Raw genomic sequence first — 19723 nt, forward strand, 5'->3', positions numbered from 1 at the left:
TCTAACCAACAAAGGAAAAGCTCTATTTTAGTTTGTTTGACAAAGAAATGTCTATAACTAGATTGAGTTTCCCATATTATATTTGCTTTGCCTTCTTCCATCTTTGCCTAAAAAAGGAGTTTCTAAAAAACCAGAAATGCTTTCTGTACTCAGGCATAGCAGGAATGAGGCTGCCTTGGCTGAAGGAAGAAGATGGTGCATATCTGGAGCCCCAGTGGAGCAGGACTATTTGCCATCTGCTGCACTAGTTGCCTCGTCTCCATATCAGGCCTTGTCTGTAGTTTGCTGCAAATATTAGGAGCCGAGCCACTTCCCACCCATGGCAAGCCTTGAACCCTTTGTATTCTGGCTGCCAAGATGATCTGAAAGCAGGGAGCCACTTTTCAGCTTAGGGAAAAACATGTGCATTAAATGGAAGTAGATTTTTCTTTTCCCTCCCTCTCGCCACTCCCAGCCATTTTTAAAGCTTTATACTAAAAAGGAGGAAGATCTGTCTGACAAAGCTGAGGAAGATGATGGAATTGCCAGGCCAGAATGGTTTATTAATGATCCATGGGAAAAAAACAATTGTCCTGCTGGCAGCTTCACATGTAATTAACCAGCTTCACAGAGAGCTGGCTGCCTTCTCCAGGCCTGGCATCCGCAGACCGCAGAGCTACCTGACACAGCAACACTGGGTTTCTAGTGAAATCTCCCTACTGGGAGAGGGGCATCCAAAATAGTGACCTCAACCCACTCGGCGCTCAGGAAACAAGACTGAGATGGCAGTGCTCCTCTGGAGAAGGCTGGCTGTGTGCTCAGGCTGACACAAAGACTGCGACCTCCATGCTGGCAACAACCAGCCCTGGGAACTGCCACTCCCACTGCTCACCATTAACTCACTCAGGTAAGTGGCTGAGCAGGGTTCTCTTCCAGGTAGCCCTCCAAATGCTGCCTCTCTGCCAAAACTCTACATAGGCAGGAGTTTCTGGGAATTGGCTCACTTTATGCCATAGCAGCAAACTTCAGCACTGATGGGAGTTGAGAGGGCCTGGTGACCACATTGGGTGTGGGGGACAATAGTTGCTTCTGTATAAGAACCAACAACCTTCAAAATATGGTACATAAAGGAGAAGCAGTAGCTGGGTTAACCAAGCTTTGGCTTTGTAGTCAGTGCCAACTTCCCTCTTAAGAGTCCTGGGATTCAAAGAACCCTGGTCCTCCCACCAGGTCAGTGAACTAATACATATTTGCCATTCGCAATGCACAGGTTTTAAAATGTGCATGTAAGTGTGTGGCAGCTAAATGTCCTATTTGGGAGGTGGGGGGAGGATCCCGCATTACCTTTCCCCAAGTGAGAGTCAAGAGACTGTTCCCAGTGAGGCTGATCAGAACACACACACACACACACACACACACACACTGATCAGAACACACACACACACACACACACACACACACACACCCCTCTTCCCATGATTGTTTTCTCTAGGGCAGAAAAAAGCTGAGAAGAACTGTCTCCACTCTACATCACTGGTGGATACAGAACTCTCTAAGAACAAGAACCCTTCCTTCACCCACAGCCCTGCTAAGGCCAGACCCTGGGCACTTCACATTCCCCCAGGGTGAGCTGAAGTTACTACCTGAAGGCTTATGAAGGGAATGACACACCTTTGCACCTTTGGCAAAAGCAGAGCCAATTCACAGGCATCATGGACTTTTCACTCACCACACTCAATTTACATTCTGTGGAAAAAGATAATAAAGGAAGGCTGTGTCCTTTAGAAAAAGGTCAGGGGCTAGGGGTGGGGACTTGGGAAGTGCTGGGGGAGACTGCAACTCCATCAGCTGATGTCGTATTGCCTCTGCTAGAGAGCCCAGCACAGGTGGGGAGCTCCTCAAATAAAGAAAGCCTTGGAGTTGGAGACCAAGCTCCACAGCAATTTTCCTGTTCAGTACCTGCAGTCTCCTTCTTCACCCAGCTTTGATTACAGGAGTCAAACACAGTGGTTCTCTCATTCCTATCAAAGCAGCTTGGAAAAAGAAGTAATCCCAACTGTAAATCAGCAACATAACAGGCATTGGGAGAGGTCACCGGTGGCTTGGTAGGAAATGGATAGCTCATGACAAATGAATTGGTGCTGCCTGCCATTTTTTCTTGCCATCACTTGAATCAATAAGGGAAAAGGTGAATTGCTATTGATCTCTTCAACACCTTTCAACGATACTGTACAAATTACAGAAACACAAGGGGGCGGGTGAAAGAATGAAAGAGGAAGGACAGATGAAAGACTGTCTGGGTGGTGTAAGGCTGCTGTATTTCCCTGGAGGCAGTCTTCCAGTCACTGGGTGTTAGGCATGCATGGGTGCACATGTGAGTGTGGCATGAAGAGCCCTTTCTCACACCTGGAAGGGCTGAAGGGCTGGCCACGGAGGGCAGTCTCAGGGGCCCCTCTGCACCTCACTTGCTGGCAGTGCTCCAGCAGGGCTACAGGGCAGGTGGAGTCATATGACTTCTCTTGATATGAGGCTGTATTATTGAGAAGTGCTGTGAATCCCAAGGCCTCATGAATTTTTGAAGTTGTCATACATTAGTGGTGCTGGGATAGGCTATCTCAACAACTGACTGTAATTCTGGCCAGGAAAGCAAGAATCAAAAGCTTCAAGGGCAATCTCTAGCTATACCTTACTAACCTCACTCCCTGGCTGACATGCCAAGAAAATACAGACAGACAGTAAATAAGGCAAAACTATCTTGCTTCGTACTTGAAAATAACAAAGATCATGGCATCTAGGGCGCAGGCCTGTCCTTTGAAACACTCTGGGCAAAAGACATGGCATGAATATCAGAGGCCTGGGTCAAAATGTTAGAGGTCTGGCTGTAAACCTAGGGTGAAAGGGACACCGACCACACAGGCAAGAAGACACAGGTTATGATGGCTGGGGATAATAACCCATAACACAAAGATGAACATCTGATGTCTGATTTTCTTCTTCAGCTCAGGAATAGTGCAACCAGAGCAGCAAAGACTGAGGGAACCCCTAAGTCCTCTGGGACAGATGCTCTTTAGGATATGCTGCTGATCAGAAGCCAAAGTCAGTATTCTACTCATGTTCAGAAAAAGGCAATGGAAAAGATTTCATGGCATGGAGAAAGGGAAATATTGGCCAAAGTTTAGTCCATTTATGAACATCATGGTCAGATCTCAGGGTCCCAGACCAACAGTTCTCCTATTCCACCAACTGGGCGTAATTATTCAGTTGCTGGTGACAGAAAAAAACATTCTGATCACAGGTCCCTCTTCAGGTCACACAGCACTCTCAGTGCATCATCTGGGGTCTGGGTCTCTTTAGAAACCTCCCCACCACACCTGAGTATTCACCTTTTAGCATTCTCAAGGCAAAAGAGGGCTTTGTTCCCTCACTTTGCAGCTGGGGAAACCAAGGCAGGCAGTCACTGACGTGTGAAAACAATGAGAGCCCTTCACAATGCTCCCGGCACCCTTGCTTTTCTTCAGAAACTGACTCAGGGTGTGACTGTATCATTCTGAAATCAGTTGATATCACAGTCAGCCAGTCTACCCATCTTCCTCCCACAAATACCTCAAGGGCCAAAACATAGGGCAAAAAAAAAAAAAAAAAAAAGGTAAGTTAAAAAGCTGCTGATGTGTTTAGAGTGGAAATGCTGAGATTAGGAGGAGGAAGTGGTTAAGTGCACCCTGGGTGTTTGGAAATGGCCACGTCTGCAGCCCTGGAAGCTGATGAAGAAGGAGCTCTAGCCCTCTATGCCAGGCAGGCCCCTCACTCCAGAGGTAGGGAGCTTGGCTGTGAAAGGGCATGACGGTAAGATACAACTATTTAGCAAACACCAGTCCCCTCCTACAAGGAATCTTCCAATTCCGAAACTGACCCTATTCTAAAATTACCAAGTGGCAGGTGGCCAGGCCAAAAATCCATATCCAATCAGTGCTAATGGATTGTTTGTTACATTTCCTCATATATGTCTGCAGCACTGCTATGAAAACCCTGGGTCAGTGGTTTGAGATTTATTTAACTGGAGAGGTAACGCCACCCCAGCACTGCAAGCACTATAGAGATGCGTGAAGTGAAATGGCACAAGCAGGCTGCTGGTGGGGAATGGAGGGACCTGTTGGTCTTATTTGCATGACCTTCCACCTCTAGCTGTACACCCAATGCCAAATCCTTTTCTGCTAACCATTAAAAAGAATTCGACAGCATCAAGAGAAGGGAAAGGGGAGAAGAGGAAGGCATTATGTTAAGCTGAAAAGGAAGACAGCACAGTGAAGCAGTTTCCAGTTTGTTCTTTCATTCCCGGTTCAAGAGGTACCTGTTCTTGCTACAGTGACCCTTCCAAATGCTTCTTCTTGGAGTACTTTTCCTATCCTTTTCAGTCTTGTTTAACACCTAAATCTTTTTCATTTTTCATTTATTATTATTATTTTTTTAGAGAGTCTTGGCTCTGTCGCCCAGGCTGGAGTGCAATGGCACGATCTCAGCTCACTGCAACCTCCGCCACCTGGGTTCAAGCGATTCTCGGCCTCAGCCTCCTGAGTAGCTGGGACTACAGGGGTGTGCCATCACACCAGGCTAACTTTTGTATTTTCATTAGAGACATGGTTTCGCCATGTTGGCCAGGCTGGTCTTGAAATCCTGGCCTCAAATGATCCCCCTGCCTCGGCCTCCAAAGTGTTGGAATTACAGGCATGAGCCACTGTGCCCAGCTTGTGTTACCACCTAGATCTTTCTTTAGCGCTTCTGCTGGCACTGTGCTATCTATCTTCCAACTCTTCAACTTAATGCAGGTCAAGGACAAATCTGTGGCAATCCTGGATTGTTGTGGTCATGGCAGGAAAGTATGGAGACACAAAGGAGCAATGCTATTCTGTCAGAGGATAAGGAAGCCTGTGATGGCCAGGATCTAGATAGTTCATACCCGTATCCCTCATTTTCAAGTTGCAGTGACAATGTGAGAGAAGACCTGCATCAACAGAGAAAAAGCAGAGAGCCCTCACTGTTGGCAGATTAGTTTCCAAATACCCGCATGGCAAGTGGAGAACATGGCAAAGATGCTCAAACCATTATTCCTTAGACATCCATGAGGTATGTGTGCAGTCCTGGTGTCACCCCTCCCTTGGTGATCACTTTATCAGTCCATAGCCAAGTCTAGAAAAGGCATCTTGCATAGGTTAGGACTTGCTGGCATTACCTCCAGACCTTTGGTTTTCTACTGAACGTAATACTGCCTAATGTGTGGGACCATAAGGAATCAGAGACAAAGAGACCTTATGTTATTTTACTTCACAGAATAAAAGAATGGCTGATGCCCTGAGGGTACTTAAATACTCCTTTGCAAACTTAGACCAAGGATGGAAAATAGGTTTCCATTAAGTACCAAATCCTCTCAACTGGTAGTAGTAGCAAGGATCCCTGTTTTGAGAAGGATCTGAGCCCTAAGCCAAAGCAGCGCGGTGACTGACTGGCAATATCTGCCATGGGTGGACGACCCGAATAGGGGTAGCATATGCGTATGTGCCATCACTGGCTTAGACGGGCTGGGGGAGTGAAGAGCACTGGGAGGATTGTTCTTTGTTGATTCTAATCTGAATGCTGCTCACAACACACATACCTAGATCCAGCCTAGAACTCTACTAGGCTGTGCATAGGTTTTGTGCATACTGAAGTTCAAATCCTAAATTTCAGTTAAGCCCTGAGAGAATTTCTTTTTTTTTATTTCTTTCTTTTTGAGATGGAGTTTCGCTCTTGTTGCCCAGACTGGAGTGCAGTGGCGTGATCTTGGCTCACTACAACCTCTGTCTCCCGGGTTCAAGCGATTCTCCTGCCTCAGCCTCCCAAGTAGCTGGGATTACAGGCATGCGCCACCACACCCAGCTAATTCTGTATTTTTAGTAGAGACGGGGTTTCTCCATGTTGGTCAGGTTGGTCTTGAACTCCCAATCTCAGGTGATCCGCCCACCTCCGCCTCCCAAAGTGCTGGGATTACAGGCATGAGCCACTGCACCCGGCTGAGAGAATTTCTATTAATAAAAAAAATGATGCTGCAAGCTACCATTCACTGAGTGTTTAATATCTTGGGTCGTGAGGAACAGTTTACATGTACACTTAATTTTCACAATAACCCTAGTGAGAAGGTACCCTCCTTACATAGGTGAGGCAATTAGGTTTAGCAGGATGGCTGCATTGCACAATGCTAGGGATAGCCTTCATATTAAATTCTAATAGGCACTGAGATTGCCCTCAGTTTAGAGAGGTTAAGGAATGTGTCCATGGTCAGACAGCAAATGGTGAAGATGGAATGAGAACCTAGGTTTGACTTTTCACATGCTAACAGAGTTTATGTTAAGAAGGAAAAGACGCCCTTAAATGTCCTGAAGAAGAGTCTTTCTCACTATGTGAAACATGTTGTTTTGACCAGGTTAGGGTATCTCTGTTGTTAATTCTCAAGCTTGCTCATAATCTTATTTCATGCACCACAGCATTTCATAACAGACCATTGGTCACTTTCATTTTCAAAATCCATTTAAGTGTAGCTGACCAGAAACCGTCACGGGTGGAGTAGCAAGTGGGAAGTTCATCAATAAAGCCAGGTTTGGAATACGGAGGTACTCTTCAAGTCCTTGGCAACAGACACAGGGAGTGGGCATGCTAATGGCAAGAACAGGGCAGGGTGAAGGTCAGCTCATTCACCAGAACAGTCACCCCTGTGTCCTTGGGGGAGTCACATGTGAAACACCACAATGTTACTATTACCTGGAGAACAAATGCAGTCTACAGTCTGCTTGTGCTTTGCTAGTGGTTCAGGTAGCCTTGCTATTATATATTAAGAGCTGTGTTCTAAAAAGATATGAGATGAATTATGTAATTCCACAGGGGATATTCAGACAATGGGCATAGCTTGCAATGTTTAGGACAAACAGAACAGGGAGGCCTGAAGCCTAAAGACACTCCAAACATGCCACATTAAAGTTCACTTACCAGGTGCAATGACTCATGCCTGTAATCCCAGCACTTTGGGAGGCTGAGGCAGGCAGATCTCTTGAGCCCAGGAGTCTGAGACCAGCCTAGGCAACATGGCGAAACCCTCTATCTACAGAAAACACAAAACATTAGCTGGGCATGGGGACACGTGCCTGTAGTCCTACCTACTTGAGAGGCTGAGGTGGGAGGGTCACCTGAGCCTGGGAGGTTGAGGCTGCAGTGAGCCATGATTGTGCCACTGCATTCCAGCCTGGGCAACCGAGTGAGACCCTGTCTCAAAAAAAAAAAAAAAAAAAAAAAGGCAAAGCAAAGCAAGCTCACACTCAAACTCAAGTCTGCATGGGTGTTGGCCAATGCTCTGGGTTCAGAAGGTCTTCTGAAAACAAGTAGTGGGCAGGTCTGTGTGAGGTCATCTTTAGTTTGTCAAGAAATTATCTGCTTGTCTGTAGATACTGCCAAATTAGGCTTCCGGAAGGAAGTTAATAGACTTCACAATAATGTATTTCACCTGAAAAATAAAAATTCCGAGCTGCCTTTCTTCAGCCCTTTGTTATTAAAAATGTTAGCTTCCATCTTTTTCTTTTTTAGAGAACACTCACCAAAGCTCAAGAAGCAGTGACTATTGAGGATGATTAAAGAGGTAAGAGAAACCAGGAATTGTTACTAGGAGCATCTGATATATCTAAATGAAATAAATGGCACCCAGCTCTTCTAGCACAAACCCTACCTCTTGGGGGAGTCCAGCAGTCTCTTCCTCCTGATAACATTTTTCCATTTGTTCTAGGTCATAGGCCCTACATAGCTATAAGAGAGGGAGACCAGGAGACTGAATGTACCTGGCAATAGCTATCTTCCATAGGAATGGCTCATTAAGAATACCATTTCATGTCAGATGGGTATTGGAATACCATGAGTGGCAAGGGTTCTGCTTAGCTAGGCTCTGTTTCAAGGACTTTCATGACCTTATGTGATCCAGTATGTGCATTCTCCAATGGCAATCACTGCCCACTATCCTCATCATCCAGCCTCAATTGAGATGAGGCATAAAGTAAGTACTATGGACCCTTCTAGCAGAAAAAACGCAAGAGGAAATCACACGTGAGGCTTTTATGTCTTTACTCTGGGCTGAGCTGGGTCAGACCTAAAGATGGAGAGGAAAAGTGAAACTGTCAGGTCTAAAGACTGTATTTCTTCTTCTTCTTCTTTTTTTTTTTAATAGGAATAACATTAAGAAAAACAAATTGATCTGACGAGAAAACAAAACTCTCTTAAGGAAGAGTTTACTATAGTAGGGACCCATTCCCTAGGGGAAGGGAAGGGAAGCGTCTGCTGAAAAGGATTTTCTTCCCTGGGCTAGAATCACATCCTTGAGGCCTTCCTACATGTTCCAAGGAGGCCAAATCTCGTGTGGTCCTAAACTATTCCTCATTCCACTCCTAATCTCAACAGCCATCCTGGGATAGGAACACTAGCCTCTGGAGAGCAGTGAGGCCTATCAAACCTACACCAGTCAGCCCGTATGACATAATTACAGGTAATATAGGATCTTGGCCAAGCCAATGAAAAATTAGGCACAGTACCTATTTCAGAAGAATGGATGCAATTCTATGCTTGACTGGCTATGAAAGTTCTAAGGAGAGGAATAGGGAAACAGCCGAGCTGAGCCAGCAGCTTTGCAGAGAGGAATCCCACTGGAGCCAGCACAGCATTGGCACCTATCAGCACATGCTGCTGAGCTGGAAGCCCAGCAGTCAGGGGAAGAAAGGCAATGGGGCAGCATCCCTCATGATACATTTCTACCTCAACTCTTCTCCTTGTGATGCCACTTTCATTTAGGGGCTGGAACGGGATTTGAGGGCCTGCCCTCTAGGGCTTTTGGAAGTACTTCGCAAAGAGCCAGGAGCCCAGAAGTGAAGGGGCTGTAATAGACAGATAACAACCTGGTATTCAGGAAGAGCTTATAGCCCATCTCCAAACAGGAATTTGTTGACCTGAAATTCCAAATTAACTCCTCGCTCATTTAGCAGTCTAATCCACAAAACAGAAACATACCAGAGAGGGACAGATTTGCAGACTATGTTTGGAGAGTGAAGGGACATGAATGGTTTCTATTTGAACACTAAACATTTTTCAAAACACTCATCATTATCTCATTACCTTTAACTATACTGGCTGGACAGACAGGGAGACCCAGGCAGGTGAGGGTCCTATAGTAAGTGCACAGTCAGGTTTTGGCTATGGACTTTTTCAATAAGAAGTTGATGAATTAGCAGCCATGTGTCCAGCCTCAATACTTCAACAGTTTTCCTCCCACCCTGACAAATGCCGAGCTTGGAGAGCTTTCCTAAAGAACCATAAAGGACAACAAAATAACAGGCCTTCTTCCCATTCTCTAGAATTAGGTCACAGGGAATCAATTAGTTGATTTGACAAATATTTATTTGTTGAGTATCTCTTATATACTAGGCACTGGAGTACGAAGACAAAACATGGTTCCTGTCTGTGAGGAGCTTACAAGCTAGTGGGGAGAGACTTGGGTCATAGGTCCCTTGTATACTATTGGTAAGTACACAACAGATGTATGCACAGGGTGCTGTGGGAACTGATGGAAGGATGTCTCATCTAGCCTGGGAGAGCAAGGGAAGGCTTCCAAGAAAAGGTGATGCACCTTCCAGAACAGGCGTGAACAGGTGTGAAAGCAAGCAAGGGGGATGACTGATGTGCTGGGCCGAGAGTGTAAGTCTACCTGAGAGATGGGAGAGACAAAATGTTATGGTATGTATAGCGAACTGCCAGTGTAACAGGTCTATTCTGATAGGCACAAATTATGAAGTGAGTGGGGGTGGTGAGACATAAAGTTGGAGAGGTTATCAAGAATATATGTAAACTGAGATGAGACTTTATCCCCGAGGCAATGGGAAGTTATATATATATATATTTTTTTAAACAAATGCACCTACACAGTCAGATCTGTCTTTTAAGAAAGATTAGATACAGGAATATAGACATACATGAGCAAATGGGAAAAGTAAGGCCCACAAAAATCAAACAGCAGATGAAGCAGGAATCAGACAATCAATAGACACAGGAGCTGTGGCAAGAGCAGAGTAAATATTTAGGGGAGGCATGGGCATAGCCAATCCTTCAAATTCCTCTGCAGTCTTGGAAGCATCCAGGATCAGAATCCATGCCCTATAGAAGACTGACTCTTAGTCAATGTGGGACTTTCAGGGAAGTCCTCTACTATTCCTTTAACTAGTTCCAGGTATTCTATGGTTGAAAAATGGTAAAATATGGCTAAAATAATTATTGCCTTCTAAAAGCAAAACTGGTAAGATTTGAAGAGAAAAAGCATTTGATTTGGAATGCAGATATTTGAGTTTTAGTATACGTCTTACCATTAGCTCTGTGAACAGAGGCAAGTTACTGTGCATTTTGGTTTCTTGAACTGTAAAACAGGGTTAATATTTTTCTTATAGGTTTGCTGTGAGATTAAAATGAACTATTATGCATGAAAACACTTTTAAAATGAGAAAATGCTATATAAAATTAAGGTTTGATCACTATTAAGACAGGAGTTTTTCTTACCTGAGCCTTCTTCAAAGAAAATAGCCCTTAACTAAGAATAAACTGCTTGAAATTAAAGACCACTGGTGGGTGATGAACTGTCAAGCATGTGTGGGGCGGTGAGAAAGGTCTTAGCCCCCAAACAGCCTTTAAAAGCTTGTGGGATGAGAGAGCTACTTAGAAAGCTGACCATAACATGTCCCCTTTTTCCTGGGCAGTGGCTGAGATCATCTAGAATAAGGGGACTTTGTGAAAATAAATCACATTGCCAGACAGCCTGCTTGCTTTTCTAGCAGGTAATTATTAGTGGCTCAGTGAGGGTTCCCAAGGGACATGGCAGTCAGGGAGAGTCAGGAGAGTAGGCTGCACTGGATTCACCCTCACCAGGTGTCCTTTACTTTCTTGGAATTCCCTGTGGCTTGAACTGTCCTCATCCCTTTGATCCAGAGATATAACTTTGCTAGTGTTCCCTCTCTTGTGGGTCTCCTCGATAGGGAAGGAGCCTGCGCAGAGAGATGGAATGGGAAGGACTAACAGAGCACATACCACAGTGCTTGTGGGGTGATGTAGGGAAAGGACGGAGGGCACAGGAAGGACAGAGATTGAGATAAACTAGAAACTGCTTAGAGCAGTTTATCTATTTCAGACACGATACAGCACACTTGGAGCTACAATGAAATAAATGAAATCATTTTTTCTTGTATTCTAAGTTTTATTTCCCAGACATACACCCCTTCATAAATACACACCAATATTCAAGGCTGAGGCCACATTCCCCTGAAACATAAATACATTTTTTTCCCCAATGGCAACAGTTGCTTATAATGTTTTTCTGTATCTTTTTTTTTTTCTTTTTAAAGCAGGGAGTAAGGGAGAGAGAGGAAACCCAGGACTCTGCCCTGGTCACTGCAGCCTGCAGAATGAGCTCCCCGGGGGACATCCTCCCTTTTAATGCCAGCAGGGAGAAGGGAAATAGGTCAAGGCAGCAGCCTGAGTTTTCAGCTGGGGCTGTCCAGCATGAGGACATCATTTTTCAGGCAGCAGCAAAGAGCAATTCTTATGTCTCAGAGAAGACAAAGGGGTCATCGAAAAAGGCCTTAGAAATGATCACCAAACCCACATACATTGCCCCTGTCCTCAGAAACTGTACCTCCTACAGCCTGGAACTGTGAAGTGAGTTAAACCATGACACTGATCTCTTTAAATAATACCTTATGGCCCTTTCTCTCAAGAGTTCAGGTTTCTCCAACACAGCAGTGAAAACACTGCTGTGCAGGCAGCAACTGGTCAGTGAATATGTGCTGGCTAGCTGCCTTCTGGAAGAAAGTGAGAAGAGATCTGAAATCACTGTTTTATCCAGAACAAGGGCTGCAAAAAGGAAAGGATGGCTTGGGATTGCTAAATCAGTGTTTTAGGAATGGCAAGGCAGAAAAGAATCACATATGCAGGACCATATAAAAACTGGAGTGTGAAAACCTAGGGGTTTACACTTTTAAGCCAGTTATTTACCCATTAGCTAATGCTATCTCTCATCACTACTTCTGGGGGATGCTAGTAACAGGCACAACTCCCCATCTGGGAAGTCACACTATAGCTTCCTGTCCTTGACTGTGTGGCAGGGAACTGCCTTAAAGAGTCAGCTGTATGTGGGGCATGGGTCACCAAGTACATGCTACCCAACGGGACATGGCACTCAGCTCATAGTCACAGCTACAGCCAACAGATACAATAATCTCATGCAGTCCAGCCTCAATGGCAGGGGAGAGGATAGCCAACTTAAATTTTCAGGGCTATTACAAGCCATTTAAACCCAATTCAGCATACCATATACAGCAGTAGTCAGCAAACTTTTTGGTAAAGGAACAGATAGTAAATATTTTAGGCTTTGCAAGCTATATAGCCTCTGTCATAACTACACAACTCAGCTGTTATAGTGTGAAAGCAGCTATAGACAATATATGAAAGAATTAGCATGGTCAGGCCAGGCGCGGTTGGCTCATGCCTGCAATCCCAGAACTTTGGGAGGCTGAGGTGGGCGGATCACAAAGTCAGGAGTTCGAGACCAGACTGGCCAATATGGTGAAACCCCATCACTACTAAAAATACAAAAAAAAAAAAAAAAAAAAAAAATTAGCCGAGCGTGGTGGCGCATTCCTGTAATCCTAGTTACTTGGGAGGTTGAGGCAGGAGAATTGCTTGAACCCAGAAGGTGGAGGTTGCAGTGAGCTGAGATCGCGCCCCTGCACTCCAGCCTGGGCGACAGAGCGAGACTCCATCTCAAACAAACAAACAAAACAACAACAACAAAAAAACAGAATTAGCATGGCTGTGTTTCAGTGAAACTTTATTGTAAAAACTGGCAGTGGCACAGATTTGCCCACCCGTCCTAAATACCAGCGGAGTCAGGCTAGAAAGAAAGACTGAATTTACCGTTGTTTTTTTTTTTTTTGAGTAAAAGTGATCGTCATTTGAGAGTTCCCTGGCTGCTTTGTGCTTCAAGGTCAGAGAAGCAGGTAATGGCACAGTGTCTCATTTATTGTTCTTCCTGCCCTGGGGCTGGCAGCACCAGAATGCCCAGACCACTGAGTTGGAATTGTCCTCCCAGATTTCCAACTCAGGTAACAGAACAAAAGCCAATAGGAACCAATGGCTAAGGAGGAGCAACATGTAAAATGGTGGTGTAAAAGAAGAAATGCAATGTAAGGGGGCAGGAGAGAAGTCAAGATAATGGAGCTGAGTGGTGGCCAGAAATGTGAGTAGCTCTGTGCTGACTCTGTGCGTCACTGTAAAACAAATTTAAGGAAAGCAGCATTATGAGGTCTCAAGATAATGGGAGCCACCTGAAAACAGAGATAAAAGACTTGTCTAAAGCTTGAGGGCTCCACATGAAGATATGAGATGGAAAGACTATAATTCAGGCAGGAATTCCTGCACGGCCCACCTAAAGCCAGGATGATGCACTTATAAACATGGTGTAATTTTACCAGTGCCAGACACTCTGCATGCCAGCTTCCTGTTCTCTGCCTGGCAGAAGGCTGGCCTGGGGCAGTTACCATTACACAGCTCCTCTCCCCTCTGTATCTTTCTCAGGTCAGTTTATGGTTTCACATAGGGAAGTCCAACTTGATGACCTGGCCTTTGTCGGATCACACAAAGGGGCCCAGGAAGTACTTTGAAATCCTAAAATTTGTGGGCTTCATCTTTCCTAGGATAATGCAGATTTATGATAACCGAGGAAAGCATGCAGGGGACAGAGAAATTCTGGCCAAAGAAAAGATACAAAAAAAATTTAAAACTTTAAAGGGAAGGGATGGGGCAGGGCCAAGGACAATCACATCTTCAAAATGCCTGGTTATCAGAGCTAAAACTCATGATCAAGGGAACAGGTAAAAGGTGCAAAAAACCAGTTTAACTGCAGCCATCCTAGCAGTGGCTCAGCTCCAGGAGAGTTCCTGCACTGTCATGCCCTGTGGGCAAGATAGAGGCTGCCTGGAAGGTAAGAGCTGCATGAGGTGGGAGGTCACGGGCCCACACTCAGGCATCCATGCATTGCTCAGGACTTCCACTGAGGGTGGCGGGAAGGACCTCTGCATCTAGGAGTACCAATGTCCTGGGACAGTCCTCTTCTGCTAGATCTTTGTGGGGTGGGGGGAGTAGGACAAAGAGAAGCATTCCCCAGGACAACTTATGAAATAAAAATGGAGGTACTACATAGGTAAAAGTAAATGAATAAGCCTGTAACAAAACACAAACCTCTCCATTCCTACACTGTTCAGAAAACAGTTTTCATACATAATATAAAGGAAATGTTCAGAACAGTAGGCTATGACCGGATCTTTTAGTCAGATTTTTGAATTATTCATAGTTTAGGGAATACTCACATTTTCTCAGTGTAAAGAACTTTCAAAATGGCCAGCCCAAGTAATCATATAAGTAGTTAAGAAAATGCAGAAAGGTTCTTATTGAGACCCTCAACCTAGGGATATGAAAGATTGGGCCACTATAATCAAGAAAGATCAACTCTGGATCTGCAAACTCAATTACATGCCAAGAGCACCAAAGAGTTTCCCCAAAGAAAACTGGAGAAAAAAAATTTTTTTTAACAGTCAAGTATTAGCAAATATAAGACAAAGGTGAGGTCGCAATAACCATGGGAGCGTAAAAGAGCTTTGGGCCACTCACTCTTTTTAGTGATCAGTATTCTCTTTGACCCCCTTGTACTTCTGGATCTCATCAGTGGGCCAGAAACATGATCAAGAAGAAAGGTGGCTGGGAAAAAGACAGTTGAAAAAGAAAGGGAAAGAAACTTTAGGAGACAATGATGTAGGAAGACAAATGATGGTGAGAAGTTTGACTTAGCAAATGATGAGAATGCCACCAACCAATGCCTTGGGCAATCCAATGAAGGAATTTCCTTCCTCCATCCGAAGCACAACAGACAAACAAAAATCTGTTGCTGCATCCTTGGCAATGTCTTTAAGTTATGAATTTGAACAGACTCAGCTGCTTTTACCAACGTAGTTACTTTGCAGTTCATTATCCAAAATTAGAGGGAAATTCTACAATATCTGCCCCATCCACTTAATCCCTGGGCCACTTCAAAAATTGCAACAGGCACTTATAGACAACTGGAGTGTTTGGATTTTTGAAATACTTCTCTTGCACGGGGTTATTTTTAATTGATAAAAATTCAGGCAGCATTGTGTAATTACAAAACAGGAGAGGGGGAAGCACCTTCCATGTCAATATAAGGATTTTTACTTGGCAAGCATCTTCATAAGCATCTTAACAAAAACATCTTCACAAAAACTGAAATGGAGGGCACTGTGAATCTGATGACACAATTAAGCCCCCCAATCCCCCAATCATTGTACGGACAGCCAACAAAGCAGATGTTGTAGCTGATGTTTGGGAAATGGAACTGAGAATTCAGGATTTGTTTGGCCACTCCACTTTCTTCTACAAAATAAGAAGGCAAGCACTAAAGAAATATCCAAGAGGTGGCAACCAACACTTCTCTCAAGGCCAGGATAGTCCAACATAAGCATCTCGGACTGGCGTGTTCTCTTGTTCTCTCACGCATCATGTATTTCTTAGCAATTCAAATCAGCTTGAGAAGCTGAAGCTTATAAACAGGTATTTTTATCACTAAGCATCCTAAAGAAGTCCACGCATCTGCTCTCAAAGATCTACAAAGACTCATTAGAGAGACAGCCTCTAGGACCCTAGAACCTTGTACCTCTGTGAGTATTATGAAAGCTGGAGGGACCCTATAGATGATTGTAAAAGAAATGGGGACAATGGCAGATCTAAAAATCCTAAGGCTGAGCCAAGCACACCTCCCCACTGCTCCTTTCTTGTGCCCACCTAGCAGGACAAATGGCTGGTATCCTCCTGGAAAGAAGATGGATCTGTTGACAAAGGCTTGAGCAAAATTAGCAGGTAGAAGGGCACCACAGCAGCTGAGATCCTAACTCCTGCGTGCAAGAGCCAGCCCAACAGGCAGAAACAGAAATACAATTAAATTAAGTCAGAAAACCTGCTACAGAAAATGCAATTACTCAAAGATACAAATAAATGTTCAAAGAAAATTGGCCCCTGACAGGGTTAGTCAAGCTTCTAAATCCAGCTGGAGGCAGGCAGCTCAGGCTAATTCACCAAGGAGGAAGAATGCAAAGATGTAAGCTCTCTGCATCAGGAGCCTGGCTGGGCTGGCCTGGTGTTCACCACACATCCCAGGCCACCAGTGGAGGGGAGCAATTTGGGGGTGGCTGGCCAATGAAGCAGGGCTCAGGGAAATAAGATGTGGGCAGACACAAGAATGGATTATGGATGTGCAAGGCTGAGCAGTGGAAAAAGCAACAGACTGATCTCTGTCATGGCAGACCAAGGGAGCCTTATTTTGTCACCCCTCCTCACAGAAGAAGCAACAGGAAGGTGTCCTACCTCTCGCTGCAGCACCAGTTCCTTGGTGAAAAGTGTAGCTTCCTCGCTGAAGGGCTCTCCTTCCTGCACCAAGCCTGGGAGGTTTCGGGCTCCTCTGGGGCATTCAATGCCTGCGTCAGGAGAAAAGGAGAATCTGTGATGAAAAGGTGCCCACTAGGCTTGCTGTCCAATAAGGACGGTCCCCTGACACCTCCAATGAAGCAGGCGTTAAATCTAACTTCCATCCATTCTATCTGAGACGAAGACAGACGTAATGGGAGAAGTGGAGGAGGGGTTTAGTTCTCTCCAGGTGGAAAAAACCAACACTATCACAGCAGAACCAATGGATAGGGGCTCTCAGCCATGGCATCCGGGAATTATCAAGAGCACATGGGGCAAGGAGCCTTCCAAGTAAGATAAGCAAGAACTCCTCATCCTGCACTGTTCCAACTGATGATCCCACAGTCTCGCAGCTTGAGCCATCTCATACAGAAATGGCTCCCTCACCTACTGATATCCCAGCCATTCTGCCTCCTAAGTGCCATTCTCACTGACTCCTGGACATTTTCTCCTTGCTGTCTGACTTTTACACCAAATTCAAAAGTGTTAATTCGGTGTCACTTTTCAAATAAGCCTCCCCTCTCAACTCTGGGTGTATTTTGGACAATAGTATCATCGGCTTTTCATTCAGAATGAGAGACAGAAAGAAAAGCAAAACACCTTAGAATACTGATGAAATATTAGGTGCCCAGAGCCAAAGAAACTCAGCTTCACATCCCAACTGTATCACTTATTAGCTGTGCGACCTTAGCCAAATTACTCAGAAAGTCTCAGTTTCCCTACTTGTAAAACAGATATTATAATATATCCACTTAAGGTTGCAGTGTGAACTAGGAGAGATTATTTAGAACGATGCCTGCCACATGGAGAGGTTCAATTTATCCTATTATTAATATTATCTGTATCGTCATTATCACTCTTAGCAATTCCCGTGCTCAAAACCTCAAAATCCTCTTTGACCCCCATAACCAACCTGTTCCTGAAGACAGAATCCTATCCTTCAAACTTTTTTTGTATCTAACCCCAGGATTCTGTACAAAGTGCTCACTAACCAAGTGAGACTGCCTTTTCTTTCTTTGAGTCAACCCATTAGTTTTGCAAGTATATTTACCACTAACAGTGGTCATCTGTGACAGACCATGAAATATGCTACACTTTGATACCTGAGACTTACAAATATTTCAGAAAAATTCGCACTGTAGCTATAATGACGCTATATAATTACAGACATAATTTCACAAAAAGTGGAACTGGGCTAGAGACACAGGAAACGAAAATGATGAAGATCTGGGGGAGGATGCATGGAGTATGTGTGTCTCTGAATCACTGGTGATCTCTCCTGCTGCAGTAAGGCAGAACTAAGAGGTGCTACCTTTTATTTACAAACAGCCTCAAGGGAATGTACAAGAGATCTGGCATAGGGGCAGCAGAAGCAGGGTGTCTCGGTGATGGCAAACACCTGCTTGGGGGAGACAAGGTCCCACTGCTGCTACGACAGAAGGTACATCTCTATGTATGAATAAAGCTAGGTGCTGCTCATGTTTCTGGCCAGGGCATTGATTCAAGATGACAAAGCTCAGAAGGAAGGGAATAGGCTATATATTGGGCTTTCCGAAGATGAAGAATGGAGCTTTCTCTCTGAGCCCCAAGGCCTCACAAATGGAATACCCCATATCAAATAAAATGCTAGGCCAGGAGAAAGACTGCCACAGGAGAGCAGCTTGAGGTGATAGCAAGGACCATTCTGCCACCCTTGAAAAGATAGGATAGATGAAGACCCCACCCAAGTGTCACATGGCTAAGAAGATCACCAGGGTGCCTCATTCCTGGCACTTCAGTGCCGGCCTGCAAGGGAGGGGTGGAATGTATTTTTGTAAAAGATAGCAATAAACTCATGAGCCAAGGAGCCTGAGATTAACCCTGCAGGGAGAGATGAGGCTAGAGAAAAATGGAATGAAAGATGGCCCATGTTTTTTACATCAATAGCCAAAACACTTTTATTTTTATATCTGCAAACTAAGCAAGAACAAAATCATCAGAGAGAAAAATAAACAATTCCATTGAACAATCTTGCCACATAACCAGAGAAAAAGCATTGTTGCAGAAACAGGCATAATGCTAAAACAAGTGTTCAGTTTGTTTCTGACTTTAGCAGCCATTTGGGCAGGACAGGACTGGGGCGCTGCTGGGTGGGGCTGCTATGAACTGGGGACTAGAACTGGGATGTAGCTAGGGTACCACACTGGGCAGCAGGAACTAAGGGGTTGAATTTTCACTATGAGGGCACAAAAGATTTCTGAGCTTCACTTATTGAGTATCACTCTACTTCTCTGTCACTCTCTTGGTATTCTGAAATCTCACCAGGTTGGTCAGGCTACAGAGATTGCAGTAGCTCCCCTGAATCCCGGAGACCACCAAGTGATTAAATTGAGAAAACATAATGGCTCAGTGGACCAGGGAATTAAACAAATCAAGCAGAAATATATTCAAAACATTTTTCATGAGATAGTCCTTTGGGCCTGTGGAAACCAAATCCCAACCACTCTATGTAGACACAAAGGCAAAGAAGGGCGTTTGTTATGTTGCTAGTCCGCTTCCCAGCAGTTGAGCTCCAGCGCACAAGCGTAGGAAGCTGAAGTAGGGTGCTTCTGTGCCCTTTTTCAAGTGGAAATAAGTAAACATCCATTCACATCCATTCCCATCAGGCAGAGGCAGAGTCTATTCCCAGACTAAGGTACAAAGTCAGGGCCAGGACAGCAGGACAGGCTTTATGATATCTGAATGTCTGAGTATCAGAAATTTGCTGAGCCAAGCTACATCTACAGATAGAAGATACTGTAGATGGGCATTTTTCAAACTTTTTATTCTTACTATGACCCACATACACATTTAAATATGGGTACAGACACCTGTAGACAACCACTGGAAGTAAGAAGCCTTCAACAGACTCCAGAGTTTCAAAATAGTCACATCAGGCAGATTCTGCCGTGCAATTGTTTAGGCAGGAAGACCATTTCCTGAGGTTTCCTTCTCTGCCATCTTGATATTACCTTTTGCAGAACAGTATTTATGTATTTATTTATTTATTTGGGGGGTTATTTTTATTGGAGGCCAGCTTAGCAATTATTATGTTTCCACAAAACAATGGTTAATCTTGACTATATATGTTATACTG

The 19723-nt window shown here is 44.5% G+C and overlaps 1 protein-coding gene across 1 annotated transcript in view; it reads right to left on the reverse strand.

Annotated features, from left to right (window-relative positions):
* The window catches only part of SND1 (staphylococcal nuclease and tudor domain containing 1), a 438972-nt gene that overhangs the window by 87230 nt on the left and 332019 nt on the right, over positions 1-19723 (reverse strand). The window contains exon 16 of the mRNA XM_050782556.1: positions 16510-16619. Coding sequence (XP_050638513.1) covers positions 16510-16619 — 110 coding nt within the window. The remainder of the gene's footprint in view (positions 1-16509; positions 16620-19723) is intronic.

Source organism: Macaca thibetana, chromosome 3, assembly GCF_024542745.1.
Source record: "Macaca thibetana thibetana isolate TM-01 chromosome 3, ASM2454274v1, whole genome shotgun sequence".
Classification (NCBI taxonomy): Eukaryota; Metazoa; Chordata; class Mammalia; order Primates; family Cercopithecidae; genus Macaca; species Macaca thibetana.